This window comes from Myxocyprinus asiaticus, chromosome 33, assembly GCF_019703515.2.
Source record: "Myxocyprinus asiaticus isolate MX2 ecotype Aquarium Trade chromosome 33, UBuf_Myxa_2, whole genome shotgun sequence".
Taxonomy (NCBI): domain Eukaryota; kingdom Metazoa; phylum Chordata; class Actinopteri; order Cypriniformes; family Catostomidae; genus Myxocyprinus; species Myxocyprinus asiaticus.
In genome coordinates, this window is record NC_059376.1 from 2522317 (window position 1) to 2539007 (window position 16691).

Genomic DNA, 16691 nt, shown 5'->3' on the forward strand with positions numbered 1-16691 from the left:
AGGCCGATTTATACTTCTGCGTTGAACCTATTGTGTAGCCTACGCTGTAGCCTGATGTGCACCTCTTCAAAAATGTTTACTTTGTGTTCCATGGAAAAAATAACAGCATATGGGTTTGAAATGACATCAGGTTCAGTAAATAATGGCAAATGTAAATTTTTGCGCAACTACTCATTTAAGTTGTATTGAACCCGGCACATTCCTTTAAGAGTGATTCTAATGAATTAAATGAATGAGGAGTTTCTTACAGTAAACGACAGTGATGGTCTGTCTGCAGAGGAGGACTGAGGAACATCTGTAAAAAAAGAGAGAGAGAGTGAGGTTACTTTAAGACAGTCCATGGGGTGTGATGTGGAAGATCTGCCTCACAACATTTGAGCTTTTGTGTTATATACTGGCTGTGTGTCTGGATGCTTAAACACATATAAACATGGTCTCTCTCTCTCACTCTCTCTCTCTCTCTCTCTCTCTCTCTCTCTCACACACACACACATACACAGTGGACACACACAAGAACACCTTCAGCTCTCTCCCACACACGCACACATACTCTCATAATCTCTCACTTTATAAGTACACACACACACACAGTGAGTCACCATCATTGCCGCATATCTCACAGGCACAAAACAGTGTGTGAGATGGAGGGGGAGGCGAAAGCTTCTCAACACGCCAAATCTGATTTTTATCCAAGTCAAAAACAGACGTGCATGTCTGCAGCACAAACATACAAGCACACATGACTTTCACACACACACACCCACTCAAATGTACATGTCACATTGTCTACCATTCAGAACTGAATTGAGAATGCCTTTTAAACTTCAGCATTTGAAAATGTAAGGTAACAAACAGAATGATGAATTCTATTTAGAGTTAGAATTTAAGTAGGATGAATTCAAATTGAATTAATTTCACATGAATGAGATTCGTATGACTGCTGTTAGTGTAGTTTTTAATAATAGTTTGTTTCTTTGTATGAATTACCCATAAACACGTAACAATACACACAATGTATAGGGTTTTCTAGAAACAAGAGTTGAGTTCTCACCTGGTGGGTCTGTTCTGATAGGCTCACGAATAGCTGACCATGTCATTGTAATAATTTTACATATATGTTTGGCACTGTGCAGATCATGCTAATACTTTTGTGCTATAATCAGTGTTGGTATTGTGTTGGGTCACAAATTGATGTTCTATGTGAAATCTGGGTCCTGATTCAAAACTTATAGAGCATGGTAGAACAACATTGCATTTCCCAGATTGTTCTAATTCACCCCCAAAGTCTCCAAACAACATGAAACCATAAATTTGTGTCATGCAAGTCCTCTGTTGTGTTTAACCCTCATATGATATTCAGTCATTTTTGACCATTTTCCTCATTTAATAAAAAATAGTTTCCTTTATCAAGACTTGTTGATTTTTCCCTCATTTGCCATCTGAATATACAAAAAATAAATAAATAATTGGGCTTTATTCGATAAGTCTAAGTGGTCATAAAAATAATCAATAATAATAATTAAAAAAAAAAAAACGACACCTTTGATATTTGTGATCAAAATTGACCAGCTATTTAAAATGAATGGGAAAAAACAAAAAAACAGAGTAATTTATTTTTGGATCTGTCACATACAATCAATAAATCAGCTACAATGCAGAAAAAAAAAAAAAATAGACAGAAATTACAGGGTGAGACTCTAAAACATCCTCAGTGCAAAACATACACACCCACTCACACACACACAAACACAAAAACGAACCTATGAGATTATAACAGAGCGTTATTTATTTTTATGTTTTTTACATTTATTAAAAAAAATAAAAAATCAGTCACAATGCTAAACACACATACACACTCAGAAATGAAGTGGTGAGACGATAACACACAATGCAGAACAAACACACACACACACAGAACCAGGGCATCAATAAGTGGAGCTATACTGCCATCTTTTGGTCATTGTTGGCATTACAAGTCATCTGTTGTTTTCCAGCTGATGACAGCAATCTGACACACACACATGTTGGTGCGGCTATCCTTATGAGGACTCTCCATAGACATAATGATTTTTATACTGTATGAACTATAGATTCTATCCCCGAACTCTACCCCTAAACCTAACCCTCACAAAAAAACTTTCTGCATTTTTACATTTTCAAAAAAACATTGTTTAGTATGTTTTTTAAGTGATTTGAATTATGGGGACACTAGAAATGTCCTCATAAACCAGCATAATACCCTTGTAATTACTAGTTTGTAACCTAAAAAATTCCTCATAAACCACCCAAACCCTCCCACACACACACACACGCAGAAGCTCTACAGCCATCTTTTGGTAATTGTTGACATTACAAGTCCTCTGTTGTTTTCCAGCTGATGACAGCTATCTGACTCTCTCTCTCTCTCTCTCTCTCTCTCTCACACACACACACACATTTGCTAAATAAATGTTTACTATAGAAAGTTTGAAACTGCAAAATGTTTACTCTGATTCTGTTTTATAATCTAATTGAATTTTCTGAAAGTTCATTTCTGTTTCTTGACATTATTATACATTTACTTTGAGTTATTACATTTTTATGTTTGAAATAAATTGTTGGTAGAAAAATGCTTATTCTGTATTTTCTCTTTGTAACACCATGGTCAGGTTTGATTGCAAGCATAATGACATTAACTGCAAAAAAGTGACACTTCAAATCAACTTTAAAATGCTAATAAAAAACAAAAAAAACAATACCTCACACTGAACAATGGCAAAAATCAGGGCTAAATACACAGACATGGTAACAAGTAAACAATACAACCAGTCACAAGACTGAACCAATGAACCAATGACATAACAGAACTGATAACAAGATAACAAGACTCATGAACACAAACCAATGAGAACAAAACACATGAAACAAGAGAGGATCACATGAGGGAACAGATCACATGACATGGCAATGAAACAGGAAATAAACTTTCAAAATAAAAGACATGAACACAAAACATGAACAAAACACATAAATGTGACATATCCCCTCCACAAGGGGCAGCTCCCGACGCCCAAACAAAAACACATGGAGTTCAATAGGGAGCTGGGGGGTGGGGGTGGCGGGGTCGTTGAGGCATGGCCTGGCGAGACAGGGCGTGGGGCATGGCCTGGCGAGACAGCACGTGGGGCATGGCCTGGCAAAAACAGGCCGTGAAACATGAGACCAGGGTGGAGCCATGGAAGGTGGAGCCGTGAGAGGCTCGAGGGGTGGGGCAATAAAAGGTGAAGCCGTGAGAGGCTCAAGGGGCAAAACTGGGGAACTTGGATCCCGGAGAGTAGCCGAAGGCTCGAAGGGCCAGGGTGGAGCCAGAGGCTCGGAGGACCAAGGCAGGGTCACTTGATGTGGCAGATGTGGTAACATAGCATGATGAGGTAGGAATGGCAGCATGGCATAACGTGGCTGCTGAGGCTTGCAATGCTGGCTCATTGGCCGTGGCAGGCGTGGGCACTGGCTTGTTGGCCGTGGCAGGCATGGGCTCGTTGGCCGTGGTAGGCGTGGGCTTGTTGGCCGTGGCAGGCGTGGGCGTTGGCTCATTGGCCGTGGCAGGCGCTGGCTCGTTCGGCAGAGGCAGGCGTGTGCCTGGACTGTGAAGCAGAGGTGAGCCTGGACCATGGAGCAGAGGCGGGCCTGGACCGTGAAGCAGAGGCGGGCCTGTGACATGGTATGGAACAGAATGAAGCTTGCCTGTGACATGGCATGGAGCAGGCTGAGGCGTGGCTGTGACATGGCATGGAGCAGGCCGAGGCTGCCCTGTTACATGGCATGGAGCAGACTGAGGCTTGGCTGTGACATGGCATGGAGCAGGCTGAGGCGTGGCTGTGACATGGCATGGAGCAGGCCGAGGTGTGGCTATGACAAGGCATGGAGCAGGCTGAGGCATGGCTGTGACAAGGCATGGAGCAGACTGCGGCTTGCCTGTGACATGGCATGGAGCAGGCTGAGGCGTGGCTGTGACATGGCATGGAGCAGGCCGAGGTGTGGCTATGACAAGGCATGGAGCAGGCTGAGGCATGGCTGTGACAAGGCATGGAGCAGGCTGAGGTGTGGTTGTGACATGGCATGGAACAGGCTGAGGCGTGGTTGTGACATGGCATGGAGCAGACTCTGGCGTGGCTGTGACATGGCATGGAGTAGACTCAGGATCCGGGGCAGAAGGTGGCGCAAGCTCTGCGACCATGACGTGGCACTCTGGCTCGGCGACCATGACGTAGGACCCTGGCTCGGTGACCATGACGTGGGACCCTGGCTCGGTGACCATGACGTGGGACCCTGGCTCGGTGACCATGACGTAGGACCCTGGCTCGGTGACCGTGACGTGGGACCCTGGCTCGGTGACCATGACGTGGGACCCTGGCTCAGTGACCATGACGTGGGACCCTGGCTCGGCGACCATGACGGTGGACGGCTCTGACAAGGCATAGTTCTCCTCAGCCACTCCTACAGTGAAAGGTGAACCGCTCAATTGTAGGGCTAAATCAATGAACTGAGCCAGATTGAGGGTAATTCAACCATCAGGCATCAGGGAGGAGACCGGCTCATTCAACCCAAAATGGAAAAAGTCCTTGAGGGCAATATCATTAAAGTCAACCCTGCAGGCCAGAGCGCAGAAGTCCTCTACATATTCTTCCAAGGGACGATTCCCCTGATGTAGGCGTAGGAGCTGAACTGCTGGGTTCATAGTCGGTGAGGTATTCTGTAACGCTGGCTGGCAGGCAATGACAGGCAGACGAAGACAATGATGAAGTGAAGAACCCAAGTGCAGTTTATTTACAAAGTGCTATCCGACAAACGAGGATCCAAAACAGACTTGACTTGACTAAGCTACATTACACAAAACAATACCTCACACTGAACAATGGCAAACATCAGGGCTAAATACACAGACATGGGTAACAAGTAAACAAGACAACCAATCACAAAACTGAACTAATAATAAGACAATCAAACATGAACCAATGCAATAACAGAACTGATAACAAGATAACAAGACTCATGAACACAAACCAATGAGAACAAAACACATGGAACAAGAGAGGATCACATGAGGGAACAGATCACATGACATGGCAATGAAACAGGAAATAAACTTTCAAAATAAAAGACATGAACACAAAACATGGACAAAACACATAAACGTGACAATAGAAGTGTAGGTTCTTAATTTTTTTATTTTATATTATTTGCTTATTTGTATATGCAAAATAATGGTAAAATTTAGGAATTTACATGTAAATAAGATCAAGATAGCATAAAAAAATAAAAATATTGCATAATTTTGTTGTTCTTACTTCAGGGAAGAAGAAATGGTATCATTATCATAAACAAAAGGGGGTTACACAACTGAACCCTTCCGGTCAAAAATGACCGCGAATAGGGGTGTGCCATTCTTCAATACATGCAGTCTCAGGAACATTATTACAAAAAGCTCTCAGTTCATTTATGTCAATAAATGTTTTGTTAACATGTGAATACAAGGTCCTTTTTTTCTTACTGTGTTGATACAGAAGACACATATATACAGTATATTGCATCATAGTTGTTTCGAGCCTAGTATTTGGAAGCTAACTGCATACTCAGTTATTATGCACTAAAATATTTACAGGTAATTGTTCTCCTTTTTCTCACTAACAATAATTACACGATTACATAGTGATTATTGTTAAGATTCCACTGCAAAACAATAAAAAAGCAGCAAATGGTCACTGAAAATTCCAGACCACAATAGAGGAACACACAAATAGAGCACAACAGTGCCTGCCCACATTTTCAGCCATCTTGGTTCCAGAAGTATTTTTCCCATTCATTTTTCCATAGAGATTTCATAAAAGAGCTGTAACCAAACAGCTTCGACATGAATCACAACATTACAAACTTTCATTTGAAGGAAAAACAAGTATATGAAAATGAGACAAAAAAGCTTTTGGTGCACTTTTCTTTAACTGCAATTCTCTGATTGGTGGATTTTCTCCCTCAGGATCATGGGTACTGCAGTTTACTACCAGGAATTCCAATATTAAACATGATTTCTAAAAAATTAAGTTGAAATAACACAAACTGATGGCTTCAACAGGAGCATATACCATCGATTAACAACCTCAAAGCTCACAGTAAGTCTGTCTTTAACGGCTTATAAGTTAACGTTAAAAATGATTTCCCCTGTGGTGAAAATAAATGTGATTTTTACTTCTGGAATCAGACCGTTACTGTTTAAACAGATGTTCTGATGTTGTGAGAGCTGGTAAGTCTCCTCTTATACTCACTGATCACTATGGAATAGAGAATTATTTAAATCTTTTTTTTTTTTTTTGACAGTGTACTTGGTCATTTTTGTATTCTTATGCCTTTTTCCTCATTTAATCTGTAAAGTAATGTTAAACCTGTGGTAGACTTGCTGTCCCACAATGCTTTTCTGATACTTGAAAATGCAGTGAAATTATCATGTAACATGCACCTTTATAATAGATCAGAAAATGCATTCAATAGTGGAAGTGAAAACCAACAAAACTGGATTTCATATCTTAAAATGAGATGCTATGACAGACGGACTGAGCCTCGAGGTGAAATTCTATAAAGCTATGATGAAGAAACAGCAGAATGCTTCCTTTCACACACTACAGTCAAGGTGTTTCAATGTACTGACTTTGAAATATATGACGACACTACCACCTAGTGTTTAAATAGAGTTCATGCTTCTGATTCAGCTAGCAAGAAACATGCATTAGCAGGGGTTGACATTAAAGGGGTAGTTCACGCTCATGCCATCCCAGATGTGTATGACTTTCTTTCTTCTGCAGAACACAAGTGAATATTTTTTGATGAATATTTCAGCTCTGTAGGTTCAAACAATGCAAGTGAATGGTGACCAACATTTTGAAGCTGTACTGTATTCAGCATAAGAATGCAAGTCATACACATACTAATTTTTGGGTGAATTATTGCTTTAATGCTTGTCTGAGACAAATACACAATGTTAATAAATGAAATGAGGTAGATGATGTACTTATACAGTCACACCGAAAAGGTGCACTCACAGATTTTACAAATAATAAATGCGCCAGAGTTAATGTATTAATGTATTTATACAAGAAAACAATTGCAGGAAACAGTTTATCTCATACTTGAATGCTTATCATCTTGCACAGCAGACAAGCAAGACACACTGACTGTCAGTACAACGGCAAAGTTTAAGGCACTTTTAGTCTGCAGTCTGATTAGCTTAAAACATACAGAATACCATGATTCGGGTTACTACTCACAATATACAGCACCTCTCACACCTTATCACAGCTAAATCCAACCAGAAAACATCAAATTTTAAGTCCAGGTACAGTGTGAATCCAAAGAGAACAGGGTTGTTTTTCACTAATACTAAAACTAAAAATAACAAGTGACTTTTGCACAAGTAAATCATAATTTGTACTGAGAAAAACTTAATGTCAAGCCTTGAATATAGAAATTGCTGAACAAGATTTACATATACGAATAATTACTACATATGCAAAACACATACAGCTAAACCAAACCTAAACCACTGCCCCACTGTGGCTCACCTGTGCTGTTGTGTTCACTGTGTTCTCTGGCAGCTGTGGAAGAGTTCTTGTCTCTGTTAGACTGCTGACTGGATGAGGACGAGGCTCTGTGCTTCAGCAGCAGTTTTGGGCTGTGTTCTCTGCTCCGCTGAAGTCTGGAGTGCTGGCCTGCGTGATACCTCTGATACCTCAACACAAAACCTGGACGTCGCAAAGAGCGCTCATCAACAGTCCTGAAAAACCTGAAGGGAAGATGATGTTTAATGAGAGTAATCTATCTTTGATTTAATACCCACTTTATTGGAAGGCTATTCACATGTGAAACTCGGTGGGCTTAATCACTACCCCTAATTTTTCCTGAAGGCTTAAGTCCGATTTTCAGTATATAATTCTGCGGCGAACCTATGCCGTAGTCTGATGTGAACCTCTCCAAAAACGGCCTTATAGGACCTAGGCCCTATGATTTCCACGATGCAGAAAACACGGACGGAATCACAGAACACTTGGAAATGGAATTAACTTTTCACCTTATGCGCCAAAGAAACTAGCGAGCAGACATTTTGGAAATGTTGTCTCTGAACTTCTGTTCTATCGGTTCTATATAGATTTCTGTGGTATTGATGTTAAAGTGTAATTAGCTAGCGAAGTGGATTTACAAGTTATAGAGTTGTCAAAAGTTATCATGAGTATTTTAAAGTGTTCATGGGATGTCATAACAATGAAAAGCAGAGCGGGGAGATTTTAAAACAAGAGTACTTCATTCATGAATAAAGATCCTATCTTCACGCTGTGGACATACTGATGTGTCTCTGTGCTCATGAAACTCCAAGAGACAACACAAAATCATTAAAAATATCTCTGTACGACACCTCTGACCATCTTCTCATTTCATTCACCCACTGCGTTATAATTAAGGTAAGCAGATTTTTTGAGCGTTAAACCGGGACAGGGGAAGGGGTGCGATACATGTGCGACACACATACACGTGAAAGTGTTCGTTTTACAACTATTTTAATCAAATTTAAGCCTCTAAAAAATGTAGGGTGACAAATTAATTTTAAAAAGCACAATTATAATTTTCTTTAATGTTGAACTTGCATATGTAATAATACGAACTGTCCTGTTTGAAATTTCATATCAACTACACATTTTAAATGCTGAAAACGGGCGGGGCTAAATAAGATGAATAGAATGCGGAATGTCATGGAATTTGACATATTTGTATGCACTTTTAAATTAAAATCATGATGTGTCCTAGTGTGATGATTAAACCACAAAAGGCTGATATTTAATCAAATAAATATACAGTCTGCATGTGCTGTGCACTTCAAAGTGAATGTGTGAAGCCAACTGCTTATAGACTGACAAAACAGCATCATGAGCATCACGCACAGTAGAGAACAGAGTGCTATTACTATTACTGTAATATTAATTAATAATAATAAATAAAATATCAATAATAATTACATAATATTTAAGCAATATCTCACAAGCAATAGTGCTATAGTACTGAATAAATGTTTTCATTCGTGATTTCAGTAATACTGTGATGCTCTGCTGTGCAGCACTTTATTTGACAAAACAAAATCACATTGTATTTGGGTTTGTTTTAATCAGGAGCATCCACTGTTTTTATATTCTGTTTATGTTTAATTAAAATGAGACAAAAAGACAAATCTTATAAACTGTGCTTTCTTTCTCTGTGCTATTTCTCAATATGTATTTTGTATGTGAGTGAAACAATCGTATTCTAACTGTGACCTTTCCGATCTGTATAATGTTTTGATCTCATATTTGACAGTATGATGTACAGTCAATGATCAAATTTCATAAGTTATGAAAACTGAACTCTTCTCATTTTTGAGCAAAATAAAAATCACCTGTTCATATATTGCCTATATGCATCGTAAAGTCCAGCTTCTAAGCTTTAAATGGACACATTTTGTGTTGGTCAAGCGACTGGTTAATTATTATATAATTATTATTATATATTAATTCATTTGATGGGGGGGTTTTTCGGCACAGAGCGTCAAAGTATGCCAAAATATTTATGTATTATTATTTAAGTGACTCAAGAGCAAACATATAGTATATGCCTGACTGCAGGCAACATATATAATAAATAATCTCAAAATGTTCACATACATTGATGAACTCGTTTTTACTGCTACAATAATTGAATAAATAATTTTGAATCCATGAATTGCATTGTTTTTATTTATGAAATGTATAATTATTTCAGAAACGAAGGCATTTTCTCTCAATACACTAGCACAAATGCAAAACTATGAATGCAAACCACAATGTTGAACCCTTAAGGCAGAAACATACTTCACGCAAGTACACAAACGCAGACGCGAGCGCTTGGCCAACGTGTAGTCCCATTGAACATACATTACGTGCACTCGTGTGTTGCTCTAGTGGTTACAAACCTCAGACCACAAGAGGGCAATAGATTTTTTTAGGCATGACCACATAAACCGGTGCTGCATCTGAAACCAGGAAAATGCTGCCTTCGGAGGCTGTATACTGAGGCAGGATGAAAATAAATTGCTTTTCAAACTGTTCGGAGACCAGTTTCCTTAAGAGTTCCATTCATTCAAAACAGCTGTCAGTTAAGACGTTAACTGATTAGGCAGAAAGTCAGCTGCCTACATTTTCGGATGCAGCCCAGATGTGTTAGATGAGTCGATAGTTGAGGAGTGGGGAGGGACACAGAGAAAAACAAGTTCGTTTGAATGGACTGGGGACAAGAAGTAATATATATTTTTAGAAAAGGTTCTGAATGCTGCCGGAGTCCGCCATGACAGTTGTTGATTGAAGAAAATCCGCACTAGTGCCCCTTGTGGCAACGCTGAGAATGCAGCGAGTATTTGCGTTGTTTTATGAATTGAGCACTGACACATTTCACAATACAACGATGCGTGAAATTGAGCTTGCGTAGCAAGGTGCATCTGCGTTCACGTACTTGCATAGGGTATGTCTGGGCCTTTAGGCATAGGTTTCACGCTTAAGGATAAACCGGCCTTTAACAAGATCACAGTAAAAAAGTTGCATTTTGCATAATTGCACTAACAAGCTAATATGTCTGAAATCATTGGAGTGTGTTGAACTGTGCAGTCTGTGCATGGAACTATTTTATTTTGCCTCCAGGATGCCAGTAAAGCTCTTACAATATCATTTCAGTATTAGGCACAGCATATTCCAGTTTGGCTACCTATCTGTGGACCAACAATGTAGATATCTGCTATAGTGATTGCTTAAACTGGAAAAGGGTTTTAAAGGTTATACCGGGGCTAGCTGTCCCAAGGACGCTGTCATGATGGCTATATCTTAGCAACTCCAATAACTATAGTCAAAAGTCCAATTACACAAATGTGTGTTTTCTCTAGCAGTGTTGCATTACTTACTTCTTTACATGCCTGTATACGCTTTTAAAACCACAGAACTCACCTTTATCTCATCATAAGGGTGCATGTAAACATAGCTAGTGTCACAACTATAAAGCATGCATTAGTCAGTTTTCTGTGGGGTTCTTTTTTTTTTTTTTACTTTTACAGGAGCGCCACATATCCCTGTGCAATGGCTCTGTAAACTGCCTGCGTCACAGATGCAGTGCACTGACAAAAACAACTTGCCAGGAAAGACACAAGAGTTCTTGTCCATAGATGCATCTGTGAACCAAAATAGATACTGTAGCTGCTCGAGTGATTGCTAAAAATACAGTATGCAGATTTCAGAAGATGTTGTTGGTGTAAACACACTTGTTAGTCGTGACAATGGTCAAATAATTTCACACTTTACATTCATATGTTCTCCACCAATAGTAAACAAGTCTAAAGCACATAAACCAGAATTCTGATTCAAAATATTGACCCTAATCTCATCCACAGACTGCCTACAGTCTGTGCACTAACCGTCTGATGCACATTGAACAGAAAACTGGAGAAAGCTTCCTTGATGCAAGAAGCACTAATCTGGCTGCTTTAATGGAACTTCCATGAGTAAAAGCACACAGACTTGTTTGTATTTGTATTTTATCACTCCGTCTGGAGCCAAGCGCTTTTGAGGATTAAATAAAAATTTTGTAAACTGAAAATAATTAACACAATAAATGAAAATGAAAATTATACAAAACTGACAACAGTAAAGATCTAAAAAATCCATCGCTAAAACTTAACTAAACTGGAGAGTACATTTTTAAATAGTTTAAAAATAAAAAAGCTAAACTATAATAGCCTTGGAATCATAGGCGTTACTAAACTCTGTTTAGGAGGGCTTCAGCCCCCTAAAGTGACAGTACCATAATAGCGCTTGTTATACAAATGAATGTAAACATAATGTTATTGCTTGTAAATTGTACACATTATTTCAAACTATCACAGCTCATATCATTAATATATATACAATTTCAAGAAATAATATTAATTGATAGAAAGTTGTTTTATATTTGAAAAAAGTTCAAATGTGATTATAATAATTAAAACAAATTATTTAAAATATATATATATATATATACACTTTCACATACTTTTTTAGGACAGGTTCTGTTCAGTTCTGTAGCTTGTTCTGCACCTGATCAGCCTGAATAGCACACTATTTTTGAAGGCACATTTGTTTGTGATCTTTTCTTATAACGGAAGGTATATGAGAAATGCTATTATTTAAGCTTTGAAGATTTCTATTGTGTTTTAAAGAATTTGATTTTGTTGAGAATTATAATGTGCATTTTGTGCATCATTTTTCAAAAAATAAACACAACATTCTGTCATACTTTGTCATTTAAGTGTTATCACATCGAATCGAGATAATATAGAATCGTAAACCTCATATCGTATATATCAAACCGAATCGTATAATACCTTTATTTTACCAGGGTTATTCTACTGAAATTAAAGTCTCTTTTGGAGTGATTTTCTCTTTTGAACGAATTCAAAACACTCGAATCACGAGTTAATGACATACAGAGAAACATCATCAGGAGTTAATTCACTCCACAAAAGATCGACCAAGCTAAATGTGATATTTATTATAATAATAGTTTTTTTTTGTGGTGTTTGGTAGTTTAATCTACAGAAGTTGCAAAATAATTGATTTTATATAATACATTTTTTTTTATTTTTTTTTTTGTAAATTAATGTAAAATAAAAATACAAATATTTGAATGGTTCTTTATGGTTCCAGTTTTTCTATATAACTTTATAAGTGTTTATTATAGAAAATGACAATATTCTGAATGAATATTAGCTGGCTCTCTTGAATGATGCAAACACAGTAAAAAAACAAACACTATCTATGCTAAAGAGTGGAATACATTAAATGTGCACTTCTAATAGTGTCATTGGGGATGAGCCCCCCTATGATTGAAATCCTAGAATTGTACCTGTTTGGAATAACAAGTTTAATTTGTCCCAGTTAGCACTAAATGACTCCCTATCTAGTCAACTAGCCAACTTTGCTTCAGGTATTCTCCAGGTCTACCCTCCCTGCCTTTTTTGCATTAGAGTTTTGCATTAGATGCAAAGCAGCAGAAGCAGCAGTGTTGTAACATCTCATTCCAGCCATTGTGTGGTGAGTCTATGAGTTTACTAACATCAAAGAGGCAGACACGGATTTGGGGTTATTACACTTACTGTTTCACAATGATTTTGTCATATTCTTACCGTGGACGAAAGTATTTCCCTCCAAACCTTGGTCGATAAGGGCGGGTGTACCGTGAAGGACTCCTCATCCTGTGGATGGGTCGTTTCTCTTTCTGAAAAAATAAATACATTGTTTTGTATTAAATTCACAGATACAGTCAAGAGCTCAAATGTAACTGACGGTTCATAAATGTGTAACAAAATTAACCCCTTGTGACTTATTTATCATAGCATTTTAAACTGTGGGAGAAACTGGGGCTAGTTGTCACACAGAGAATTTGTCCCAAATCTCAGTAACTATGAGGTTTAAAAAATCTAAATCATAAGTTCAGTTACACAAATGCTTATTTTCTGTAGCAGTGGTTTTGTATGTTGGTTTCAAACACCTAGTTCAAAACTTAATTTCAGTAATGTTTGCAAATTCCATCTTCCAAACTACTGTAAAATTCCAATATCTTCATATTTTTGCCAAGGCTCTTGGGTAAACAAGTGAACACAATAAAGGCACACTGGCATACATTACGGCAAGGGCCAACTTTAATAAAGGAAGATTTTAATTGAAAGGTTGAACTGTGTTCTGAGTCAGGACAGTAAGCACATTTACATGACGGTCTTATACCGTTTATGCTTAATAAGCCAACAATGTATAAGGTCATGTTAACACCTTAAACGATTTTCCTTTATTGGATTATGGTCATAAAGGGTTTAAGGAAAAAGCTTTACCTGCGTTCTTACTGGCTTAGCAAGTGTTGTGAAGATGATTGATGTCAAAAGCAGAAAATAACCTAAAGATTTGAAGGTTCATGTAAATGCTGTGTTTTTGAATAAGCTGATTTTGGTGGTTATCAAGTAAACACGCTCTATGGTATTGGTAATAAATGTCTTATATGTTGGATTTTTTAACTGGATATTTTTTATTCACGTTACTTTTTCTGCAGTTTTGTGAATTGTTTTGTGTTTAAATTTGACTGAGAATCCATTATCATACATTTTATATAGTATGTTGCAGATCATTTAGTATTAAATGTTTTATTCAAGTGTATTCTTCTATAACAGCCGATTCCCACTGTGACTACTTACCCTATTGGCCTACATTGTGAGAACACGCCCCGCTATTAGTGTTGTCATGATACCAAAATTTCAGTAGTTGGTACTGATACCAGTAAAATTTCATGATTCTCGATACCAATTTCAATACAGAAAAAATAGGTAATATATTATTGAACACACTCCTTTAAATGTTAAAGCCTATTAAAATGCTAAATTTAAATGCAAATAATACATTAAAACCATAGCATGTTTTCTTTGAAGTTTATATCAATTAAGTAAACATTGCTTAAAGTTTTTTTAATAGAACCCTATGACATTTATTTCTGAATTCCATGTTTTAAAGTTTAATTCAATTTCATTATCAAAATTGTATAATCAAATGAATCCAAACATTAATCAAATGAAAATAAAACAATTACTTTTCAACGTACCATTGCAGTTTTTGTATCATATGAAGTGCCTCAGTAAAGATCCTCATAAAATAATCTAAAACACATCACTGCTCTTATTTTTTTCAAATAAAGTGCTGCACAACAGAGAATCACATTGTAAATGAAACAAACATTCATTACAACAGCATGCTTGCTTGTGAGATATAGGTTCAATAATAATAATAACGATAATAATAATGAAATGCATTTTACTTAACACTAGTAATATATTTCTGTCGCAATTTCTCAAATTACACTCGTCCAGCTTTTATTTTGAATCAAACTTTAATTTTGCCTTGAAGGTGTTTCTGGTTCTGTGTTTTTGACGGTAGTTTCACAGTTCCGGATAAGACTTGGGTATACCATAGATATCCATACATAGATGCCTCATTTGGCTGGTTCGGATATGTCAACCGTGGCGCTATATTAAAACAGTCAACAAGGAGGGCTGTTTGAATGCAAGTGAATGGAGAAGAAGCATAAACTGCTTTTGTGGGGAAACAGCTCTAATTAGTGCTAATTTTCAGTATGTTTGCCATGATATTTTCATTTGTAGAGGACTGTATTTGCAGTTTTCTCCAAAAAAAAATTAAAATAAAAATGTTTTATAAGTGAAGTCAGGAATTTTTATATCATCTAAAATATTGCCTAATTTTTATGGAAAATCAGATAATCTGAAAGTTGGCTACAAAAGACTCCAGACTGTTACAGACCATATCTGTCAATTTACTTTCATGTGTTGATGGACAACTCTTGACCTTTCCAATATGGTGGATGAGCCGATGTATTGCAGTCCATAAGAACAGCTGCAAATAAGGTATCTACATATAGATATCTATGGGTTTTATGACCCAGTGTGACTAATGAAGTGCAAAATGCTGCGATTTAGTTATATAAATATAAAGTCTGCAGGCGCTGCACACTTCACAGTAAATGTGTGCTCTCTTCTGTTATTCACTACAATAAGCACAGCACGCGATGCCAATAAAATGTGGTGTTTTCAGCATATGAGCAGCTTCACACATTCATTTTGCAGCACGCAGCACATGCATACTGTATATTTATTTAATTAATTACACCCATGGGTGTTAGTTGCAATGTTAGTTGCCAACACCCACGACAGTATTAGGACGTTTTAGCACAATGTGTGGACTTTTTAGAGGGTCCCTTACCCGCATTAGGCCTGCAACATTTCGATCTTGACGGGACGATCCCATATTTTACGGGACGGGTGAAAACCCCCACGGCAGAGCGCAATGGTGAAGACTGGTGAAGCTCAGTAAAAAAATTATTACATCTGGGTCTATTTCTAATAAAAAGCTATCATATGGCTTCAGAAGACTTGGGAAGTATCAGCATTTTATTGCGTATTTATTAGCACAGAGAGGCCACAGACAAGACGTACATTAAGCAAATTGATACAATTGTGCAGTATATACATTGACCTTTTAAACCATACTGGTAAGTTTGACAACAGTTTTGCACACACAAACAAATGTTTTAATCGCAGAAATGTAAAATACACTCAAAACAAGTTAAGTGAAAGAGCGAGTAGAAGTGAGATATTAAACTCTGGGTGAGATGGAGGCTTAAATGTTTGCCTTTAGAGTTGATGGAAATTAAAAACGACAGCAAAAAAGCTGCTTTCCCTTTACCCTCTGCTCCAACTCATCCATTAAAAAAAAAAAAAAAAGAAAGAAATATATGTATGGGCACAATATATTTGTGTGCATGTGTGCGTGGGGTGTGTGTGTGTGTGTGAGAGAGAGAGAGAGAGAGAGAGAGAGAGAGAGAGAGAGAGAGGTGGGGTGATGTACTATTTTTATGTTCTTTTAAAAGACAGGAAGGTAAAACGGAAAGGTATGTAAAGTATTATCTGATAAGCACTGCAGATGCACCGGAAGCACAGTGAAGCAGCTGCAGCAGATCCCAAAACTATCGCGCGCGCGAACAGCTCGCGCTTGTTCAAATCTATCAATCATGTGAACATGTTTACAATG

At 37.7% G+C, this 16691-nt stretch overlaps 1 protein-coding gene across 3 annotated transcripts in view; it reads right to left on the reverse strand.

Moving 5' to 3' along the window:
• LOC127424030 (periphilin-1-like) overlaps positions 1 to 16691 on the reverse strand; it is a 50738-nt gene that overhangs the window by 33081 nt on the left and 966 nt on the right. For all 3 annotated transcript variants that reach the window (XM_051668812.1, XM_051668811.1, XM_051668813.1), the window contains exons 2-4: positions 13232 to 13323; positions 7590 to 7810; positions 249 to 295 (exon numbers count right to left, since the gene is read on the reverse strand). In XM_051668812.1, the coding sequence (XP_051524772.1) occupies positions 249 to 295; positions 7590 to 7810; positions 13232 to 13323 (360 nt within the window). The remainder of the gene's footprint in view (positions 1 to 248; positions 296 to 7589; positions 7811 to 13231; positions 13324 to 16691) is intronic.